The sequence below is a fragment of the Macaca fascicularis genome, chromosome 7 (genome assembly GCF_037993035.2).
Source record: "Macaca fascicularis isolate 582-1 chromosome 7, T2T-MFA8v1.1".
NCBI lineage: Eukaryota > Metazoa > Chordata > Mammalia > Primates > Cercopithecidae > Macaca > Macaca fascicularis.
The window spans coordinates 171,651,280-171,675,013 of record NC_088381.1 but is presented as its reverse complement, the minus strand read 5'-3'; the positions used below and the strand labels follow the sequence as shown (position 1 = coordinate 171,675,013).

Here is a 23,734-nt window from a genome sequence, read left to right as displayed (position 1 = left end):
AGGTGGGAGGTTCACCTGAGCCTAGGAGTTTGAGACCAGCCTGGCCAACATGGCGAGACCCCCTCTCTACAAAAAAATACAAAAATTAGCCAGCATGGTGGTAGTGCCTGTGGTTCCAGATACTCAGGAGGCTGAGGTGGGAGGACTGCATAAGCCCAGGAGCCCAAGCTATGATCGTGCCACTACACTCCAGCCTGGGTGACAAAGCGAGACCCTGTCTCAGAAAAAAAAAAAAAAAAGAAAAGCAAAACACTCAACTATATAATCACCATTCTTAGAAGAAAACATAACTAGTTCGAAATATGGATATTCTATTAAGTACTTTGCTTTTATTCCTTGTGAAGAGAACCATGTGAGGAGTCAGTGATTAACTGAGGGCTTATTTCTCTGAGCACTGCTACCCAACCCAGACCTCCAAAGGCTGTTAACGCCCAGGCAGGAAGGCTGAAGGCATTGCCATGCTTTTAACACAAACACAAATATAGAGCAGAGGCCAAGCTGGATCCGGACGGTGCTCATGGCAGGCTGGCGCCCCCCCGTGGCCACCCTCTCGACCTGATGCGAACCTCTAACTCCTACGGAGACAGCAGGAATACAGTAGAGACAGCAGGAATACAGTAGGGAACATTCAGAAGATAGTGTTGCCTCTGCCACAGAAATGAAGTAAACATCTGGAAAAAATTTTAAGTAAAAATCATTTCCCTCACCTTGAGCCCTCATATCTCCCGTTCCTCTCATATTCAGTTGGAAGTCTCAATGAACAGAATGTAGAAGCAGAGAGAAGAGGGAAAGAGAAAAGAAATCTTACATGCCAGTACATGACCACCAATACCAACACCAACACCATAAAATAAACAAAGCCAAAACACGTTTTAGTCACCAGCAGGGCTTATGAAAACTCTTCCTCTCATTTGACTGAGCCAGCGCTACCTTCTTCCACAAGGCTGCAGGGGTGTGCACAGGGGCCAGCTCCATGCTGCACACTGCATACATCACACACATCGCACGCCACACTGCTACACACAGGACACACTGCTGCACACACTGCACACCACACACGCACAGCAGGCACTCCTGCTGGCTCTTCACCCTGAGAATGCTCGGCCTCAGAATGGGGTTATTCTCACTTTCTAACTGCTCCCCATAGTATAATGGGTTTCCAATTAAAAGCCAATAAGGCTATCAGCTGGATTCTACATTCAGTTATTACCTGTTCTGTCCAAGGAAAAATCAGACAAGTGGGAAGTTCAATTAAAAAAATAATAATAGAATGGAACCGCCAACAGGAAGAAAGTGTTTTTCCCACAGTTTTGACCCGCAGCTTGGCCTTCTGGTGACTTGAGAGGCACAGGTACAACGTAGCCCTTCATGAAAGATTTCCTGCCTCATGTGTGCATTAAGAAAGCAACATTTTTGGTCTCTTGACCTAGGGGTCTCACTCCCCTAGGCCGCAGCACAGTGGCATGATCATGGCTCACTGCAACCTTGACCTCCCAAGGCTCAGGTGATCCTCCTGCCTCAGCCTCCTGAGTAGCTGGGACCACAGATGTGTGCCACCACACCCGGCTAATTTTTGTATTATTTGTAGAGGCGGGGTTCTGCCATATTGTCCAGGATGGCCTCGAACTCCTGGGCTCAAGTGATCCGCCTGCCTATGCCTCCCAAAGTGCTAGGAGTACAGGCATAAGCCACCACGCCTGGCCTAAAAAATATTAATAAAATCAGAACACCACTTTCTGCAGTGCTTTAAGTAAAAATAATGAGATACTCTTTCGTCAGTGGTTGCTGGAAAGTGGCTTTCAACTCTGAAAAAATTAAAACATTTCTGCTACGCAGCTGTTCACATTTTAATTTCTGAAAAAGCCAAATCAAATGAGGCTGCAGCTTTGAATTTTATGATTGTTTTCTGTATTAGCTAATTTTCCTGTCACTTTAAAGCCTTTTGCTAATTCAATCCTCAGTGAAATAAAAATAACACAATTACCACTTACCTTTTGCATGCCTGCGGATAATCATTAATTGTACATTAACATTACTGAGCATCTCATTCTTCAAACAGGAGCATGCTAAGTGTTATTAGTATGAAGACAGAATTATTTGGATGCTAAATAATTCTACCAAAGAAAGAAAATACACAGAGCATGCATCAGCCTTTTGTTGCATGGGTGCCCTTTAAAATGCCTGACAGAGTTAATCTATTTCTTTTCAGTTTCCTTTCAAGGAATTAAGTATTTAGTTATCAGCAGAAAGTTTAGTTTATAAGGAAAAAACAGGGCCGGAAAGCCAAACCTAATGTTAATTGCAGGAGCCATTTGGGAGTGAGGATTGAAAAATAAATGTGTATATATAAATCCTACCTTTTGATAAACCTGAATGACATGTTTCTAAAAGGAATTAAGTAAAAAAAAAAAAATTAACAAAAATAACTCACATAAATTAAACAGAAAATCTAATCAATTACAGAGAGAGAAAAAAACAAAGCAGGGTTCCTTCTCTGGCTAATCAACAAAGAAATGCTGACATTTGTTGAAAAAGTAAAATTACTACAAGTAATTAAATGAGTATGTGATCTTTTAATACATCAAAAAAAAAAAGTAAGAAAAGGTTTAGCAGTAAATATTGACATTAGCTGTAATTAAAAGCTCTTCAGATGGATACACTGTTTTTTTTGTTTTTGTTTTTAAAGATAAAGAGTCTTGCTCTGTCACAGTGCAGTGGTGCAATCTCGGCTCAATGCAACCTGTGTCTCCTGGGTTCAAGCAATTATTGTGCCTCAGTCTCCTGAGTAGCTGGAATCACAAGCGCATGCCACCACGCCCAGTTAATTTCTATATTTTCAGTAGAGATGGGGTTTTGCCATGTTGGTCAGTCTGGTCTCAAACTCCTGGCCTTAAGTGATCTGCCCACCTCAGCCTCCCAGAGTGCTGGAATTACAGGCGTGAGCCACTGCACTGGCCAGATACACTTTGTAAGATAAAATTTATGTCTTATGTTAAAGAAGTGACAAGTAATTTGCAATATACTAGTAATAAAACATTTTTCAATTTTCTTCAGAATACCTTATGAAAAAAAATCTTGCCTTCTTATACACAAACATTAAAAACTTCATTATAAAATATTTAACCACTAAGAAAAAATCATTACTTCTTTCAGGAAGATGAAACAAACATTAACACATTATTTGTTACAGTGGTATGACATAAATCACGTTTTAAGAAAAAAATAGGTGATTGGGATTTAAACTAAAGTAGACTTTTCAGTCTTACATCTCAAAATGAATAAAAACTAAGTGGTAAGACAACAGTATGAATTTTACTTTTATGTAATAAACAGGAAGAATTCTATTTAAAAGGGGTAGCTCTGTTCATTAAAAAAATTTAAGGAGATGTGCAGGATGTGCTGAAAATAATCTGACAAAATATTTTTCAAACTACGAATGACGTTTTTATGATCAATGCGATCAGCTTCCCTGGGCAAAAATAGGCTGAGTTTGCTAATTTCTATTTGTAAAACCCAGTTCTGTAACTGGACATACCAGGCACTCATCTATATCTGCTGAATGACTGAATTAATGAAATCCTTGGTTGGGATAACTTTGGCATTGCTTCAGGTATTAATTTACCAATTAAAAAAAAGTCTGGCCGGGCGCGGTGGCTCACGCCTGTAATCCCAGCACTTTGGGAGGCCGAGGCGGGTGGATCATGAGGTCAGGAGATCGAGACCATCCTGGCTAACAGGGTGAAACCCCGTCTCTATTAAACACATAAAAAAAATTAGCCGGGCGAGGTGGCGGGCGCCTGTAGTTCCAGCTACTTGGGAGGTTGAGGCAGGAGAATGGCGTGAATCCGGGAGGCGGAGGTTGCAGTGAGCTGAGATCGCGCCACTGCACTCCAGCCTGGGCGACAAAGTGAGACTCTGTCTCAAAAAAAAAAAAAAAAAAAAAGTCTAACTACTATAAGTAACTGCCAATCACTTCATAATCAGATCAGTGGTATACAGCAGGGTCATCAACAGTACAATCATGCATGTGAAAATCTTTAATATATACTGCCTAAATATAAGGCAATATTATCCAAAATATTTTGGTTGAAAACGATTAAAAGGTCTTTAAGATATATTTGTTATTTCCTAATTTTCTTTTATTTTAAAATATTTATTTATTTATTTAGAGACAAGGTCTTGCTCAATCACCCAGGCTGGAGTACAATGGTGTGATCATAGCTCACTGTAACCTCTAACTCCTGGGTTCCAGCAATCCTCCTGCCTCAGCCTCTCAAGTAGCTGGGACTACAGGCATGTGCTACCACTCCTGGCTAATTAAAAAATGTTTTTGTAGAGATGGGGATCTCATTATGTTGCCCAGGTCAGTCTTGAACTCCTGGCCTCAAATGATCCTCCTGCCTCACTTTCCCCCAAAGTGCTAGGATTACAGGCATGAGCTATGCACAGTGCCTGGCCCATTTCCCAATTTTTTTTTTCTTTTTATTAAAAAAATAAAAGGCCGCTTGTGGTGGCTCATGCCTGTAATCCCAGCACTTTGGGAGGCCAAGGCAGGCAGATCACTCGAGGTCAGGAGTTTGTGACCAGCCTGGCCAACATGGTGAAACCCTGTCTATACTAAAAATACAAAAATTAGCTGGGCGTGGTGGCATGCACCTGTAGTCCCAGCTACTTGGGAGGCTGAGGCAGGATAATCACTTGAACCCAGAAGGCGGACACTGCAGTGAGCCGAGATCTTGCCACTGCACTCCAGCCTGGGCAACAGAGCGAGACTCCATCTCAAAAAAAAAAAAAAAAAAAAAAAAAAAGTAGAGGGGGGGGTCTCATTATGTTGCCCAGGCTGGTCTTGAACTCCTGGGCTCAAGTGATCCACCTGGCTCAGCCTCTCAAAGTGCTGGGATTATAGGCGTGAGCCATGGTGTCTGGCCGTTTCCTAATCTTCCACTAGGAAAAATCAGGGTTACTGGTCAATTACTATATGAGTGCTTTTATTTTATTTTTTTTTTTTGAGACGGAGTCTCACTCTGTCGCCCAGACTGGAGTGCAGTGGCGCAATCTCGGCTCACTGCAAGCTCCGCCTCCCGGGTTCACGCCATTCTCCTGCCTCAGCCTCCGGAGTAGCTGGGACTACAGGCGCCCGCCACCATGCCTGGCTAATTTCTTTTTGTATTTTTAGTAGAGACGGGGTTTCACCATGTTAGCCAGGATAGTCTCGATCTCCTGACCTCGTGATCCGCCCGCCTCGGCCTCCCAAGTGCTGGGATTACAGGCTTGAGCCACCGCGCCCGGCCATGAGTGCTTTTCTTAACCTTTCCTCCTACAATCCCCTGAGGTATAAAGAGGAAGGAGGAAGCTGCAGGAGGAGGTCTTCACACTGCCCATGGCAACATGGATCAACCTGAGGGCAGAGGCACTTGCGTGTGCCTGGCTGTTCTGCCTGCAGGGTATGGGTGACTCTTGAAGTCTCTGAGCAAGGCCAGGCCTGATCCCAAGGAGAGAGAATTTTGCTCCTGACTACAAAGGGCCCATAGCTCTCCAAAGCCATGTACTCTCCAAGCAGAGTGCAGGCTTCCTGACTCCAGCCCTCTCCAGACCTGGCCATACCAGGTCTCCCTTGCAGCATCTAAGTGCAAACACCTCAGTCTTCCAGGCAATGCAATTTTAATCCTAGCAATTATTGCTAAAGGAGGATAAGAACTTTCAACCACTCTAGCAAGGATTTTGTTTTTAAGAACAAACTGTCAACAGTTGATTAAGTATAGCACTAAGGTAGACAACAGACCTCAGTTAATAAACTTTAACAAGATAGGATAAAAGACTATCTTTCAGCAAAAATTTGGGGGTGGAAATAGCCTGGAAATTGTAAATCAGATGACCACTAGAATTTTTTTTTTTTTTTTTTGAGACAGAGTCTCGCTCTGTCGCCCAGGCTGGAGTGCAGTGGCGCTATCTCGGCTCACTGCAAGCTCCGCCTCCCGGGTTTACGCCATTCTCCTGCCTCAGCCTCCCGAGTAGCTGGGACTACAGGCGCCCGCCACCTCGCCCGGCTAATTTTTTTGTATTTTTAGTAGAGACGGGGTTTCATTGTGTTAGCCAGGATGGTCTCGATCTCCTGACCTCGTGATCCGCCCGTCTCGGCCTCCCAAAGTGCTGGGATTACAGGCTTGAGCCACCGCGCCCGGCCTAGAATTTTTTTTAAACAACAAGCCTGAGTCTCCAATTTTAATTCAAATATAAAAAATAAGTGTAATGCAACTGTCATGCCTGCAACTGTTTTTTCTAAGGGGAGCACAGTGCAGTGGCTAAAAGGGCAGAGTCTGGTCAGACAGACCTGGCTCAGCCTGATACTTTCATTTTTTTTTTTTGAGACGGAGTGTCACTCTGTCGCCCAGGCTGGAGTGCAATGGTGTGATCTTGGCTCTCTGCAACCTATGCCTCCTGGGTTCAAGCCATCCTCTTGCCTCACCCTCCCAAATAGCTGGAATTATAAGTGTGCGCCACAACATCAGGCTAATTTTTGTATTTTTAGTAGAAAGGGGGTTTCACCATGTTGGGCAGGCTGGTCTTGAACTCCTGACCTTGAGTGATCTACCTGCCTTGGCCTCCCAAAGTGCTGGGATTACAGGCGTGAGCCACTGCACCAGGCCCTGATACTTTTAAAAATATGTGCCTTAATCTCTCCGAACTTTACCTTCAGTTTCTTTTATAAAATGGGGTGGACTATGGAGATTAAATTAAATGAGAGTGTGTGTGTGCACACTGGTACATGTGTATAATAAATATACTCATTTCACACATATAAACGTGTGTATGTATGATACTCATACATAAAATATGCATATATATAATATACATACGTATTTATATGTATAAAATGAATATGACTGTATCTATGTATACAGACATCTACCTTTGCACACAATAAGCATTCAAATAATGGTAGCTTTGACTGGGCACGGTGGATCACTGAGGTCAGCAGTTCAAGACCAGCCCAGCCAATATGATAAAACCGGGTCTCTAAAAATACAAAAATTAGTCGGGTGTGATGGTGGGCGCCTGTAGTCCCAGCCACTCGGCTTGGTAGGCTGAGGCACAAGAATCACTTGAACCTGGAAAGTGGAGGTTGCAGTGAGCTGAGATCACGCCACTGCACTCCAGCCTGGGCGATACAGTGAGACTCTGTGGAAAAAAAAAAAAAAAAAAAGAGGTAGCTGATATTTTTATCAATGATAATCTTGTTTCCTTTTTTCCATTATATACATGTAATAAAATCAATGCTAGTCTTTTTTTTTTTTTTTTTTTTTGAGACAGAGTTTCACTGTTGTTGCCCAGGCTGGAGTGCTATGGCGTGATCTTGGCTCACCCCAACCTCTGCCTCCCTGGTTCAAGCGATTCTCCTGCCTCAGTCTCCCTGGGATTACAGGCATGTGCCACCATGCCCGTATACATACTTATTTTGTATTTTTAGTAGAGACTTGGTTTCTCCATGTTGGCTAGGATGGTCTCAAACTCCCAACCTCAGGTGATCCACCTGCCTCGGCCTCCCAAAATGCTGGCATTATGGGCATGAGCCACTGTGCCCAGCCCAGCCAATCAATGCTAGTCTTTTTTTTTTTTTTTTTTTTTGAGACAGAGTCTCGCTCTGTCGTCACCCAGGCTGGAGGGCAGTGGTGTGATCTTGGCTCAATGCAACCTCCACCTCCCAGGTTCAAGCAATTCTCCTGCCTCAGCCTCCAGAGTAGCTGGGACTACAGACACGCGTGCCACCACCCCTGGCTAATTTTTGTATTTTTAGTAGAGATGGGGTTTTGCCATGTTGGTCAGGCCTGTCTCAAACTCCTGACCCCAGGTGATCCACCCGCCTTGGCCTCCCAAAGTGCTGAGACTACAGGCATGAGCCACCCAGCCTAGCCCAATACTAGTCTTCATGACTGAAAAAGAGTATGAAGAAGACAAAGAAACTCTTTTTTTTTTTTTTGAGACAGAGTCTTGCTTTATCACTCAGGCTGGAGTGCAGTGGTATGATCTCGGCTCACTGCAGTCTCTGCCTCCCGGATTCAAGCAATTCTCCTGTCTCAGCCTCCTGGGTAGCTGGGAATCCAGGTGCCCACCACCATGTCTGGCTAATTTTTGTATTTTTAGTAGAGACAGGGTTTTACCATATTGGTCAGGCTGGTCTCTAACTCCTGACCTCAGGAGATCTACCTGCCTCGGCCTCCCAAAGTGCTGGGATTACAAGCGTGAGCCACCATGGCTGACCAGGAAGGAATGATTTATTCTGGGAGTCAAAAGACTCTTCTCAGAATGAACTCACTGTCTCTTTTGCTGGCTGGTCATGAATGGGTGCCCCAAACCTGGCAAAGCTCTTTGACTCATTCTGTTTTGCCCAGTCTAAAATGAGGTGGCTTAATAAAGGGGCTAAGAAGTGAGTAAGAGGGTAAATAGAAACCTTCTGGGCTGGGTGTGGTGGCTCACGCCTGTAATCCCAGCATTTGGGAGGCAGGTGGATCACGAAGTCAGGAGTTCGAGACTAGCCTGACCAACACAGTGAAACCCTGTCTCTACTAAAAATACCAAAAAAAAAAAAAAAAAAAAAAAGAAGAAAAAAAAGAAACCTTCTGACCCATCTGACTTCTAGTTAATGCTAATGGATTCAGAAATCCTCCCTAATCTAGGCGGAGGTTGAAGTTAGCCAATATTGCACCACTGCACTCCAGCCTGGGCGACGGTAAGACTCCGTCTCAAAAAAAAAAAAAAAGGAATACTACCTAATCTATTCCATGTACTAATAATAGGTAGATCAGACTTTAATGTGACTCACGGAAGTTTCAGATGATTGAATATAAAATTACATTTAGCTTAGTTTAAATAATGGAGATGGAGTGAAATGAAGTAACAGGCTATACGCCATAGGGAATGCAGAAAAACAGAGGAGGACACTGATCATTTCACACCTGGCAAGGACTCCTACTGCTGTCCTGTAAGCTACAGATGACAAATAAGAGGGTCTGTCCCAGGCAAACCTGCAGGATACCACAGACAGACTGATCCACAGCTAGACTTAATTTTAAAAAATTTCCCCTAGGATGTCCTGAAACTGCAGGGGCTCTTGGGTTTCCTGGATTCCTTCTTGGAAAGGTACCTTTCACTATTTGTTTATGGTTCAAAGTGGTATCCTTTCTTTTTCCTCTTGAAGCAGCCAATATTTCTAGGCTTTTGTAACAGGTGACAAAGTTATGGAAATGAAGTTATCTCAAAGGACCCTTGAAAGTTTACTGAGGCCCCAAATGCTAGCCTTCTAGACACATGGAACAGTTTAAAAAATGTCCAGGACCACCAGCCAAGAATCATGCAGCATTTAATCATAATAATAATAGTAATAATAACTTACTATTTTTTGATAATAAACCAGAGATTTTATCTCCAAAACTATACCATTTAAGGACATTACCTTACTCTCAATATAAATTACTAAGACTGAGAGAGAAACTTTCAAGATTTGGACTCTAAGAAACTTACTGCCCCTTAACAACAATTAAGCGAGAAAAGAGGAGCTGTCTCTTTCCTCCACGGCTGGAGATGATTATGAAAGACACGCATGGTCTTTCCTGCTGGTTATTACAGAGCACCAGCCCCTACCCGCACCAGAACCCGAGGTCTGCCTGTTTAACTACAACGAACATGCCATGCAGACAGACATGTGAGCAAAAGGAACAATAACTAAAGAACAATAACAAAAACCTCCTAAACGCTAGTTAACTTTTAGTGTTATGAAGACTCTGAGCTCTACAATTTCTACTTTCAAGGTTTTAAAGTATAAAGTTAGATATATATAAAACCAGAAAACCATGAGTTGAAGGCAGACTGAAAAGCATCCAGGCAGGCCGGGCGCGGTGGCTCAAGCCTGTGATCCCAGCACTTTGGGAGGCCGAGGCGGGCGGATCACAAGGTCAGGAGATCGAGACCACTGTGAAACCCCGTCTCTACTAAAAATACAAAAAATTAGCCGGGCGCGGTGGCGGGCGCCTGTAGTCCCAGCTACTCAGGAGGCTGAGGCAGGAGAATGGCGGGAACCTGGGAGGCGGAGCTTGCAGTGAGCCGTGATCGCGCCACTGCACTCCAGCCTGGGCAACAGCGTGAGACTCCGTCTCAAAAAAAAAAAAAAAAAAAAAAAAAAAAAAAAAGCATCCAGGCAGCGGTGACTTCACACAAAAAAGACATCTTTCCTTTTGCCCGACGTGTTCACTCCAAAACAACCAGCACCTAGCACTTACCTCCTTGTGAGTTTTGAAGTTAATTTACTAAAGAGATTAGTGGAGCCTCGGCTTCGAGTCTGGGACAATGGTGTGGCTTCATGGGACAGGCTGGGAGAGGCAGGAGGGCCATTGTATGTCGCGGTTCGCCGTTCCCGGGGCTGGCCGTGGAAAGTGCTACGACTGGCAGTGCCTCTTGGGAAGCGGATTCGATCCGGGGTGGCTGCACTGCTAATACTGTGTGTTGAAGCGACTGGAGTTCTCTGATCAGGAATAGTGCTATGAGATCAGAAAGTAAGAAGCTCTCAGAACATGATATACAAAAATTTACAGTCACAATATACCTTTTGTATACACAGTGGAGAAAATTGGGTATAATAAATCCAGATTCAAGGGGTATTTTATAGGACTTAGGAGCAAAAGTTCAGTGGGAAAGGGTACCAAAAGAACAATACATAATGAGACAAAGCCTCATGGAGTTTAAGGGACCAGTATTATATATATTTTCAAGGACAAGATTAATGCAGGGAAATTCTAGGACAGAGAACAGCTAACTCAAACTTCTCCCCTTTGCTTCCCTCTCAAATTGCTTACATACAGAGAACTGTGCCAATACGAAAGAAAGAAAGGATATGCAGGTGTAACTGAAGAACAGGCAACTAAAAAGTTTTGGAAGTACACAAATGGTATATGTATAAAATTACACATGCTGAAAGCAACTTGGGAGGAGCAGGAACTTCTTATATACACTTTGTAGTATGCAAAGGCACGAAGACACACACACACAACCGAGGACATCATGACACAAGATGTGCTTAACTAAAATCACATGGAGGAAGGACACCTTGTGGACAACTGTAACAAAATCTCAGACTATAAAATCCACAGCACAAAATTAAGAAGCAGTGGGTACACATTAGTTTCACAAAGAATGTGCATTTTTCTTACATAGCTTTGAAGTTATCTCCTTCACTGTCTATTGGAGGTAACATCATCTTGGGGTGCCCAGAGGCTGACATGGACATCGGCTTCTGATGTCTCAGCCGACAGGTAGATGTACAAACTGAGGCAGGGCTAGCTGCGTAAGCGAACATTTCTGTCAGGCTGGGAGGGGTTTGGGTTCAGGCAGAGGCAGAAACACAGTATGAAGGAGCAGTGACCACAGAGCAACCTGTGTGTAATGCACACACCTTCCTCCCAAGCCATCGCATTTTTGGTAAAGAATAAAAATCTCCTAAGCTTGTTTTGGAGATTCTGGAGCAACTGCTAACCTATAGTTGCTTTTTTTTTTTTTCCAAACAGTAATCATAAAAATGTATTACCTTAAAAGAAAATAGCAGATCACATGTTTGAGTATCTGTTTCTGTGAGAGGGACAATGTCCTCTGACGGTATGCACAAAGTAAAACCTATTCTAAGAGATGCCTCAAATTCAAATCTAAGTGGTAAAATGAATATATAATATGAGCATGCTATGCTCTCAATCTGTTCCCAAAACACACTGACATATTTTTTATTTACTTTTTTTTTTGTAGAGACAGGGTCTCGCTATATTGCCCAGGCTGGTCTTAAATTCACGGCTTCAAGCGATCCTCCTGCCTCGGCCTTCCGAAGTGTTGGGATTACAGGCATGAGCCACCATACCCGGCCCACACTATTTTAAATGAATTAATAAGACTATAGGTATAGGAACTAGCTTTTTTTTTTTTTTTTTTTTTTTTTTTTTGAGACGGAGTCTTGCTCTGTCGCCGGGCTGGAGTGCAGTGGCCGGACCTCAGCTCACTGCAAGCTCCGCTTCCCGGGTTCCCGCCATTCTCCTGCCTCAGCCTCCCGAGTAGCTGGGACCACAGGCGCCCGCCACCTCGCCCGGCTAGTTTTTTGTATTTTTAGTAGAGACGGGGTTTCACCGTATTAGCCAGGATGGTCTCGATCTCCTGACCTCGTGATCCGCCCGTCTCGGCCTCCCAAAGTGCTGGGATTACAGGCTTGAGCCACCGCGCCCGGCCGGAACTAGCTTTTATATAACAGAGTATCCTATGTTGTTTGGTGTTTTTTTGAGACAGGGTTTTTTTGCTGTCACCTAGCTGCAGCGCAGTGGTACGATCATGGCTCACTTCCTCAACTTCACTTCCTCAACATGCAGCCTCAACTTCCTGGGCTCAGGTGGTTCTCCCACCTCAGCCTCCTAAGTGGCTGGGAATACAGGCGCACTCCACCATGCCTGGCTCATTTTGTATTTTTAGTAGACACAGTTTTGCCATGTTCCCCAGGCTGGTCTTGAACTCCTGGGCTCAAACGATACACCTGCCTTGGCCTCCCAAAGTGTTGGGATTACAGGCATGAGCCACCACACCCAGCCTTCTAATGTTGTTTTAACAATATAGTCTAGAACCTTCCTACTCAAAGGACATTTACTCCAAGATAAAAAACAGCAGAGCCCCCTTCTGCAAGATGGGCAAATTCATCAGAGCAAATTAACTGTTTACAGATATGGTAAGACAGAGTGGCTGGAAGTCTGCAGTTTCACCTAACACACACAGTTACCGGACAAAACTATCCATAGCAGTCTCACTGGGACACATTATTTGGAATTCCAGCTCAGTAATCATGTCCTTGGAATTCAAGGGCCGTTTCTTTCCTTTAAGGGTAAGTAGAAATACAGCTCTTCCAATGTCTTTCTGCAGAAATCCTCTGGAGGGACTGAAACCTGGAAACTGTCAAGTTCTTCCTTTCCCTCACTCCCCATACCTAGACTAACCACATCTTGTTGGTGTCAACTTCCTAGTAGCCCTTCAGGTGGCCCATCTGCTCCATATCTACCACCAAGGCCACAGTATAAAGCCACACTCCTTGTCTTCACTGGGCCGCCTGCCTTTGCCCCAACACCTCCAATCTATTCACCTTACAGCTGAGAACTTCTTAATATATAAACCAGACCTTGTCACTCATCTGCTCATACTTCTACAGAACACCAAGTCTTTGGCATAAAGTTCAGTCTCCTCGACTCGGAATGCAAGTAAACATCCCCAGGCCCCTGAAGTCTGGCCCCTGCCATTTCTCTAGGCTTTGCCTTCTATCATTCCCTCCTGGAACTCAACTTTCTGGCCTTCCTGATGATGTGTGGTCCATTGGTCAGAAAATGTTTGCAGGAGTTATTCTCTCAGTATGGAGGGCTGCGATTTTTTAATTCACTCTTCAAAAATGAACCAGAGGTCATCATCTCCATGATGTCTTACCTGATCTACTTTCCCTCTGAGAGTTCAATCACTTCTGTTTTTAGCTCATGCACGCCACATTGTATCCTAGTGACCCTTCTCTGCTGAAGTCCCTGAAAACACAGCCCGAAATCTTGTCAATGTGCGCCCCACCAGTGTAAGCAGAAAGCCTGGCAGGGCAGGTATTCAATAAACGTTCTCCTAACAGAGAAGATTAATCAATTAGCAACTGGAATTCTGATAGCCCCAACATGAGGGAGAAAGGTCTTTAAAATCAAGAAGAACTGCTTGTCCCTGAATTAAAACATTTTTATTTACATTTTTATTTTTGGAGACAGGGTCTTGCTCTATTCACCCAGGCTAGAGTGCAGTGGCACTATCACAGCTTGCTGCAGCCTCAACCTCCTGGGGTCAAGCGATCCTCCTATCTCAGCCACAGGAGTGCGCCACTATGCCTGGCTAATTTTTAAGTTTTTTTGTAGAGATGGTGGTGTCTCACTATGATGCCTAGGCTGGTCTCGACCTCCTGGGTTCAAGTGATCCTTCTGCCTCGGCCTCCCAAAGTGCTGGGATTATAGGCCTTCTAAGCCACTGTGCCTGGTTCTGTCCCTACATTTTTGTTTGAGAATTCCGCTGACCTGGGAGAATTTATCCAGTCTGAGAAGAACTGGAAACAAATGTCTTATAAAGACATTTATTCAGTTTTGTATTTATTGAGTTTCATATTTCTGCCACTCAGTATCCATTCTTTTCCTGTAGCAACAATATTCACATTTTGCTTTGGTGGAGGCAACTCTAGGTCCCACACAGATCAAGGAGACAACCTAAGGGCTTCCGCTTGAGCACAGCTGTGTGCGGGAAAAAGCTATGTCTGATGGTGCTGAGCCCAATCATGGAACTACCACCAAGGAGGCAGAAGCAGATGGATCCTAACTCTAGCCCTAGACTTTTTTTAGTTATATGAACAGCCTTTTTATATTTAAGCCTGTTTAGACTGGGTTTTCTGTCACCTGCAACAGAGACAGTTCTGACTGACTAAGGTTTTAAAAGAAATGCTCGGTTGTTTCTTGTACATGTGTACAGACACACGTACACATGAACGCACACAAATGTATTTTTCTAACAAGATACAGCTAAATACAACTATCTCTTATGCCCTTACCTTTCAGGGTGAGTCTAGGGTCAATACACTCTACCTCCAGCTGTTGACTTTTTTTTTGCCCAAATTAGTAACTAGTTTCAGTAGATGCGCCAAGAAAAGCAGGGGAAGAAGAGGCAGGAGTGGTTTGACCCTTTCCCTGGTGAATACAAATGGTCCCAAAGTCTTTGGAGAAGGAAAAGGCTTTTAGTCAGCTTGCAGGCAGGAGTGTGCTGCATCGATTCCCAATGAAGCACACTGCTGACAGGCCAAGCTAGATCTTTAAGGCATACAAACATGGTAAGAGGATGTGGACAGATGCTTTGCAGCAAAAAAACGGATCCTCTAGAGACCTAAGAAGGAAATGTAAGTTTATTTTCTCATTATAAATTAACAAAATGGTTTTTTCTTTTGTAGAGACGGGGTTTCATCATGGCCCAGGCTGGTCTGGAACTCCTGAGTTTAGGCAATCCGCCCGCTTTGGCCTCCCAAAGTGCTGGGATTATAAATTATTAACTCGAGGCCAGGTGTGGTGGCCCACACCTGTAATCCCAGCACTTTGGGAAGCTGAGACGGGTGGATTACTTGAGGCCAGTAATTCGAGAGCAGCCTGGCCAACATGGAGAAAACCCACTCTACTAAAAATACAAAAATTGGCCGGGAATGGTGGCTCAAGCCTGTAATCCCTGGAGGCCGAGACGGGCGGATCACGAGGTCAGGAGATCGAGACCATCCTGGCTAACATGGTGAAACCCCATCTCTATTAAAAAAATACAAAAAACTAGCCAGGCGTGGTGGCGGGCGCCTGTAGTTCCAGCTACTCGGGAGGCTGAGGCAGGAGAATGGCGTAAACCTGGGAGGCGGAGCTTGCAGTGAGCTGAGATCCGGACACTGCACTCCAGCCTGGGTGACAGAGCGAGACTCTGTCTCAAAAAAAAAAAAAATCAGTTGGGTGTGGTGGTGGGCCTCTTTAATCCCAGCTACTCAGTAGGCTGAGGCAGGAGAATCGTTTAAACCCGGGGGTGGTGGCTGTAGTGAGCTGAGATCATGCTACCGAACTCCAGTCTGGGTGATAGAGAGAGAGAGAACCCGGGAGGCGGAGCTTGCAGGGAGCAGAGATCGCACCACTGCACTCCAGCCTGGGCGACAAAGCGAGACTCTGTCTCAAAAAAAAAAAACAAAAAAAAACAAATAAATAAACTTTTTGACATATTAATTTTAAAGGCAATTAAACTTTTTAGAAATTTAATCCATGTCACATCATGAGTTTCACAAAGAAGCAACAAAATAGATTTTTTCTGGCTTCTACAGTAGGCCTAACACCCATAAGGAAACAGTAAACTCAGTAAGACGTTTGCAAATTTCAACTTCGTACAATCAAGCTCACAAAAATCCTATTGACAACAGGCAGCCCCAACATCACAATGGTCTACAGATATATTCTAAAAGGTCATCAAGTTAATTGTTATGAAATTCGAATGATATTTCCCCCCAGGAAAGTGTTAAAAATGATACTTTCATTTCCTAATCTAGCCCACAATTTACATAAGCAAAACAGTAGCAGTATTACATTTCTTTTATAATTAAAAATTTTTTTTACAGTTTTTATGGGTTCATAGTAGCTGTATTACATTAATTTAGTTTTATTTTTTTGAGACAGGGTCTGGCTCTACCGTCCAGGCTGGAATACAAAGGTGTGATATCAGCTCACTGCAACCTCCGCCTCCCAGGCTCAAACCATCCTCCTGCCTCAGCCTCCCAAAGAGCTGGGACTACAGGCGTGCAACACCACACCCGGCTAATTTTTATATTTTTAGTAGAGATGGGGTTTTACCATGTTGGCCAGGCTGGTCTCGAACTCCCAACCCAGGTGATCCACCTGCCTCGGCCTCCCAAAGTGCTGGGGTTACAGGTGTGAGCCACTGCGCCTGGCACCCAGCTAATTTTTTTGTATTTTTGGTAGAGATGGGATTTTACCATATTGCCCAGGCTGGTCTTGAACTCCTGGGTTCAAACAATCCTCCTGTCATGGCTTCTCAAAGTGCTGGGATTACATGGTGGCATGAGCCACCATGCTTGGTCTACATTTAAACCTTAATTGACAGAAATAGCAATATTTTTCTTAAAATTCAAGTTGCATGAAGTTGAGTTCCTATTAATCTACCCAACTGTTTCGTATTCATGACTATCTTTTAAAATTAAAAAAAATATATTTTTATACAGATCGGGGTCTCAAGCTGCTTTGCCCAGGCCGGTCTTGAACTCCCGGCCTCAAGTGATCTTCCTATCTAGACCTCCCAAAGTGCTGGGATGACAGGTCTTGTGAGCCACTGTGCCCAGTCTTGACTATCTTTTCTAAAACATTAATCCACTTAAGGTTACTAAAGGATAGGCACTTTGAACTTGTTGGTATGACCTCTAGCCCCTATCAGAACATTCTGGTAAGAAATGTATTGGCTGCTGATTAAAAGCACACTCAGAGATTGGGCAAAAGCAAAATTAAAAATATAGTCCAAGGGCAGGCATGGGGGCTCATGCCTGTAAACCTAGCATTTTGGAAGGCTGAGACGGGAGGATCCCTTGAGGCCAGGAATTTGAGACCAGCCTTGGTAACATAGGAAGACTTAATCTCTACAAAAAATAAAAAATTAGCCAGGTGTGGTGGTCCACGCCTACAGTCCCAGCTGCTCAAGAGGTCAATGCAGGAAGATCATTTGAGCCCAGGAGTTTGAGGCTACGGTACACTATGATCATGTCTGTGACTAGCCACGGCACTGCAGCCTGGGCAACACTGCAAGACTCCATCCCTTAAAAAACAAAAAACAAAAAACAAACCAAAAAAACAGACTTTCTTTTTTTGAGATGGGGTTTCGCTCTTATTGCCCAGGCTGGAGTGCAAGTGCAATGGTGCAATCTCGGTTCACTGCAACCTCTGCCTTCTGGGTTCAAACGATTCTCCTGCCTCAGCCTCCCAAGTAGCTGGGATTATAGGCATGTGCCACCATGCCTCGCTAATTTTTTTTTTGTATTTTTAGTAGAGATGGGGTTTCTCCATCAGAACTCCTGACCTCAGGTGATCTGCCCGATTCGGCTTCCCAAAGTGCTGGGATTACAGGCGTGAGCCATTGCGTTCAGCTCTTTTTTTAGTTTTTGAGATGGAGTCTCGCTCTGTTGCCAGGCTGGAGTGCAGTGGCGCTATCTCGGCTCACTGCAACCTCTGCCTCCCGGGTTCAAGTGATTCTCCTGCCTCAGCTTCCCAAGCAGCTGGGACCACAGGCGCATGCCACCACGCCCAGCTAATTTTTAGACAGGGTTTTACCATGTTGGCCAGGATGGTCTTGATCTCCTGACCTCGTGATCCACCTGCCTCAGCCTCCCAAATTGCTGGGATTACAGCTGTGAGCCACCGCACCTGGCCTAAGAAAAGCAACTTTTATATGTAGTCCAAAGATATATACGCTAAGTGTCCTCAATCCTTCTCTGCTCAATCTCGATGTGGCTTGATGCAGGGTAAGTGGATAAAATAATAAAGCCACTTCCCAATTTTGAAACTTTACAATAATATCCAATATCTAAAACTTATTTGAAAAGATTCTGGGCCTGGCGCAGTGGCTCACGCCTGTAATCACAGCACTTTGAGAGGCCAAGGCAGGTAGATCACTTGAAGTCAGGAGTTTGAGACCAGCCTGGCCTAGTGAAACCCCATTTCTATTAAAAATACAAAGATCAGCCAGGTGTGGTAGTGTGTGCCTGTAATCCCAGCTACTTGGGAGGCTGAGGCAGGAGAACTGCATGAACCTGGGAGACAGAGGTTGCAGCGACCCGAGATTGTGCCATCGCACTCTAGCCTGGGTAAAAGAGCGAGACTCCATCGCAAAAAAATAAAAAAAAAGAAAGAAAAGATTCTGTTTGTATTACTGTAACATCATCATGTCACTTCTCCGGGGTCTTTCAATGAGGTAGTCTAAACAGTGTTGTCCAGGTATCTAAAGCATATGAAATAGTAGGAGCAGAGTATCTCTGCTATGGAGGTTGTTTAGCAACGTTATTAACTTGAGATTAGGTTTAGTCAGTGCAAACTAAGACAATTCTTCATAACCTTGTCTGAACAGTCTATAATTAATAACGAAAGCTAACATTTGTTGAGCACTCGCTATGAGTCAGTGCTATGTGGTTTAAGACTCACTGCAAACCTATACCATCATGATAGAATCATACAGTTGAGGTGTAATAAAATCTTCTCATGCCTAGTTTACACCAACCATTAGTCATGCCTGGAATCTGGCCATTTTTCGAGAATAACATCAGAAGGCAGAACAACTACAGCAGGAAGTAGGCTGGCCTTCAGCACGACCAGTTCAAAACCAGTCTTAGAAAACTACTCACAGGTGTTTGTGCCAAAGTAACAACTGGCCTTAACCTATGCTCCCCGCATCATTAACTTTATTGTTCCCACAGGAAAGCTGATAAAACAAAGATTGACCTAGTAAGAACCAATTAATAAAACTAATTTTCAAAATAAAAAAGCTATTAAAATTAATTATGGCCGGGCGTGGTGGTTCACGCCTGTAATCCCAGCACTTTGGGAGGCCGAGGTGGGTGGATCACGAGGTCAGGAGATCGAGACCACCCTGGCTAACACGGTGAAACCCCGTCTCTACTAAAAATACAAAAAATTAGCCGGGCGAGGTGGTGGGCGCCTATAGTCCCGGCTACTCGAGAGGCTGAGGCAGGAGAATAGCGTGAACCCGGGAGGCGGAGCTTGCAGTGAGCCGAGATCACGCCACTGCACTCCAGCCTGGGCTACAGAGTGAGACTCCATCTCGAAAAAAAAAAATAAATAAATAAAAAATAAAAATAATTATATTGCCTATGACAAGAGAAAAAGCCTTGCATTTAGTAAGCCTTTAAAATATCCTGTTTACAGTAGGATTTTGAAAGTAGTAAGGGCTTAAGTTATGTGGAGTCTTTGGTTTAAACCTTTACACAGTTTTAAAAAAATCAGCCATCATTATTCTCATGTTGAAATTCTGTATGAACACTCATATAAAGAAGAAAACAGTTGAAAATATTTAAGGCTAAAATTGGAACTTAACGTATTTGTTTCAGAAGTTAACATAGGTCCAGGCATCCTGCAGCTCACTCATATTTTAAATTAGTGAAGAAATAAGATACATGGGTGGGTGAAGAGAGGGAAAAGGAACAATTTGCTGAAGAAGTCATCTGTACAGAGAAAGCTAATTGTATCTCACTGAAGACTCAAGCATCAATTTTAAGGGAACGTTGTCACATTTAGTGCCTTAACTAAAGTTGTCAAACCTAATAATTTTCCAGTCTTTTAATTCATTTATAAGATAGGAAAGGAAAATACAAATATTATTAAAACAATGGGCCCTGTCTTTTAAGGTTTGGCGTTGAGACTCTCTTTTTTTTTTTTTTTTTGGAGACGGAGTCTCGCTCTGTCGCCCAGGCTGGAGTGCAGTGGCTGGATCTCAGCTCACTGCAAGCTCCGCCTCCCGGGTTTACGCCATTCTCCTGCCTCAGCCTCCCGAGTAGCTGGGACTACAGGCGCCCGCCACCTCGCCCGGCTAGTTTTTTTTGTATTTTTTAGTAGAGATGGGGTTTCACCGTGTTAGCCAGGATGGTCTCGATCTCCTGACCTCGTGATCCGCCCGTCTTGGCCTCCCAAAGTGCTGGGATTACAGGCTTGAGCCACCGCGCCCGGCCGAGACTCTCTTTGGCTAAAGAGAAAGACGACACCTTCAAAAGCAAAGTATTTCAACGACTGATGCTAAGAGAAGCAATGAGACAGGTCAGGATATGAAAGAGTCGGCCCCAACAAGGCACTTGTCTCCAGGGGGAATGCAGAAAGGAAATGATGCCAAAGAAATTAAAGAAGTCTTAAATACTATTTCCAAAGAGTGAAACAAAAAAATTTTAGGAAAAGAGAATCAGAAGACACAGGCACATATGCATGTGCCTGGTGTATGCTGCTACGTGTAGCACAGGATGGGAGCAGAGAGCAGATCTTAGTCTTACTTAACACCCTTGAGGAGACTGACTCTGCACCTCAGAGAGTCACATATCCTAAAGTTCAGAAGGAGCTCAGTAGTGCACTTCCAGAATTTAGAAATAGTAAAGGTAATGAAACAACCTTTTTTTTTTTTTTTGAGACGAGTCTTGCTCTGTCACCCAGGCTGGATTGCAGTGGCATGATCTCAGCTCACTGCAAACTCTGCCTCCCGGGTTCAAGTAATTCTCCTGCCTCAGTCTCCCTAGTAGCTAGGACTATAGGCGCCTACCACCACACATGATTAATTTTTGTATTTTTAGTAGAGACGGGGTTTCAACCATGTTGGCCAGGCTGGTCTTGAACTCCTGACCTCAAGTGATCCACCCACCTTGGCCTCCCAAAGTGCTGCGATTACAGGTGTGAGTCACTGCGCCTGACCACGAAACAACATTTCTGTAGTCTTGTAGAATAAAATCTATAACATCAGAAACTTCTAATTAAGTCTTCCATTGATATTTTCTATTAAGTCACTTTTGAACTAGAAGAAATTTGAGAGTTAAGAACTGAACTATAATACAAATCTACCAGAGAGTAGACTACTATTAAGAAATACGTGGCCGGGTGCAGTGGCTCACGCCTGTAATCCCAGCACTTTGGGAGGCTGAGGCGGGAAGAATATGAGGTCAGGAGATTGAGACTATCCTGGCTAACATGGTGAAACTCCATCTCTACTAAAAATACAAAAAATTAGCCGGGTGTGGTGGCAGGACCCTGTAGTCCCAGCTACTCAGGAGGTTGAGGCAGGAGAGTTGGCATGAACCCGGGAGGTGGAGCTTGCAGTGAGCCAAGATGGCGCCACTGCACTCCAGCCTGGGCGACAGAGCGAGACTCTGTCTCGACAACAACAACAACAAAAGAAATACCTATACCAATCATTATCTGTAAACTACCCCAACTGCTATACTCAAGTTCTTAACAGTTTTTAATCATAAGAAAAAAGACAATGTTAAAACACATACACACATACAGTCAGAAAAGAGAACAAGAGAATGTAAATATTGCTAAAAATTCAACGAATAATAACCATAATCTTACAGAACAAATGTTACTCCTCATATCAACTCAATCCTAAGTGGCCTATGGAACAGGGAAGCAATAAGCAATTTGGTACTAAGGATGAAGGAGGAAAGAATTTTTGATTTTTGATTAGGCTATCATAAAATGTAGTGATCAAACATTTCATTTGACTAATGAGATCGAACATTTCGTTTGACTAACGAGATCAAACACAGGTTAGGAACAGAACCTTACACTGTAACAGCAGAAAGTAAATGTCAGAACAATTCTGATACAAACAACGTTCAAGTTAAAAGAATGATGTACACTTATTGCTCTTCCAAAAACGAAGGAAAATCCATGCCAGCCTGGGAAATTTGTTCTGAACAGAGTACAGCATATTTCACTATTCTCTACCAATCTCACTTCTTTTTTTTTTCTCTCCACCCAGAAGACTAATCCCCCACCTCAGAGTCTCTAGACCTATCTAATCCCATTTTACTGACTCTACTTATTTCAAAACCCCAAGAAAATGGTGTGCATGATAGGATGCTCTCTTTATTGACATGTAACATCATTGTCTTTTTAAAATCACGCTCATCCTATATATGCTTGCTATGCAGCCAAAATAAAAGCATTCAGTAGCCTGGACTCTCCACTTCTCTTGGCTTCCAGTGTTTCTATTTACACTCAGCCATCTGGACTCTTTGGTAAACTGTGGACCTTTAATGCTGCCTGGTGCTGTACATTCTCCCAAGGTGTGGCTCTCTGCCTCAGGTCTTCATCTTCCCCCACTTTCAGCTTTTGTTCAAATTACTAATGTGCACAAGACAATCTCCATTTCCTTATTCACTGTTCTACAACATAACCACAGCTTACTATGTACTTCCTCTAGGAAACCTCCTGGGTTTAACTCAATCCTTTTAATCATCATACCCAGCCAGGCAGGAGGATGATGCTCTGGACAACAAAAAGAATTTAGTATCTTGCTAAAAATTAGTATACAAATTTAACTTACCTTCAGAGAATACTTACAGTTTAATTTGAAATGATTATAGAAACAAAGCAGTAAACAACATGCTTCCATTTCTCTTGGGAAAAACAACTTTTCTTACAAACAGGTGGAATTTCCTACCTGTTTTCTTTGCCATTCTGAATCACTGAGTGTCTATCAGCTGTAGTTCTCTCACTGCAAACGTAAGTATTTCGCCGTGTCATTCCACCAGATGCTGTGTTACTCTATAAAAAAGGGCATTTTTGTCTTAATTTGGTAAATACAGTACTAAGAGAAAAAATGAACTTATCTACATAAATGGGAATACCAGTCTTCTATTTACTTATTTTTTGAGGCAAGGTCTTACTCTGTCACCTAGGCTGGAGTGCAGTGGAGCAATCTTGGCTCTGCCTCCCAGGATCAAGCAATCCTCCCACCACGGCCTCCCAAGTAGCTGGGAATACAGGTATGTGCCACCATATTTGGCTAATTTTTTTTTTTTTTTTGAGACGGAGTCTTGCTCTGTCGCCATGCTGGAATGCAGTGGTGCCATCTCGGCTCACTGCAACCTCCCCTTCCTGGGTTCAAGTGATTCTCCTGCCTCCGCCTCCCGAGGTGCCCAGCCTGACAACCTAATTTTAAAATGGGCACCTTCAATAGACATTTCTTTAAAAAAGCTATACAATGGCCGGGCGCGGTGGCTCATGCCTGTAATCCCAATACTTTGGGAGGCCAAGATGGGCGGATCTCCTGAGGTGAGGAGGTCCAGATCAGCCTGACCAACATGGAGAAACCCCGTCTCTGCTAAAAATACAAAATTAGCTGGGCGTGGTGGTATATGCCTGTAATCCTAGCTACTCAGGAGGCTGAAGTAGGAGAATAACTTAAACCCGGGAGGCGGAGGTTGCAGTGAGCCAAGATCATACCATTGCACTCCAGCCTGGGCAACAAGAGTGAAATGCAGTCTCAAACAAAACAAAACAAAACAAAACAAAACCAAGCTATACATATGGCCAAGAAGCACATGAAAAGATGCCCAATATCACTGGTCATTAAAGAAATGCAA

The 23,734-nt window shown here is 43.7% G+C and overlaps 1 protein-coding gene across 50 annotated transcripts in view; it reads right to left on the bottom strand.

Moving 5' to 3' along the window:
* Positions 1–23,734, bottom strand: part of MARK3 (microtubule affinity regulating kinase 3) — a 119,029-nt gene that overhangs the window by 2,970 nt on the left and 92,325 nt on the right. For 12 of the 50 annotated variants that reach the window (XM_005562276.4, XM_073998333.1, XM_073998334.1 and 9 more), the window contains 5 exons: positions 22,810–22,913; positions 11,202–11,357; positions 10,275–10,532; positions 2,358–2,384; positions 708–752 (listed from right to left, as the gene is read on the bottom strand). In XM_005562276.4, the coding sequence (XP_005562333.1) occupies positions 708–752; positions 2,358–2,384; positions 10,275–10,532; positions 11,202–11,357; positions 22,810–22,913 (590 nt within the window). The remainder of the gene's footprint in view (positions 1–707; positions 753–2,357; positions 2,385–10,274; positions 10,533–11,201; positions 11,358–22,809; positions 22,914–23,734) is intronic. The other 38 variants (XM_073998342.1, XM_005562278.4, XM_073998343.1 and 35 more) reach the window with 7 other exon arrangements.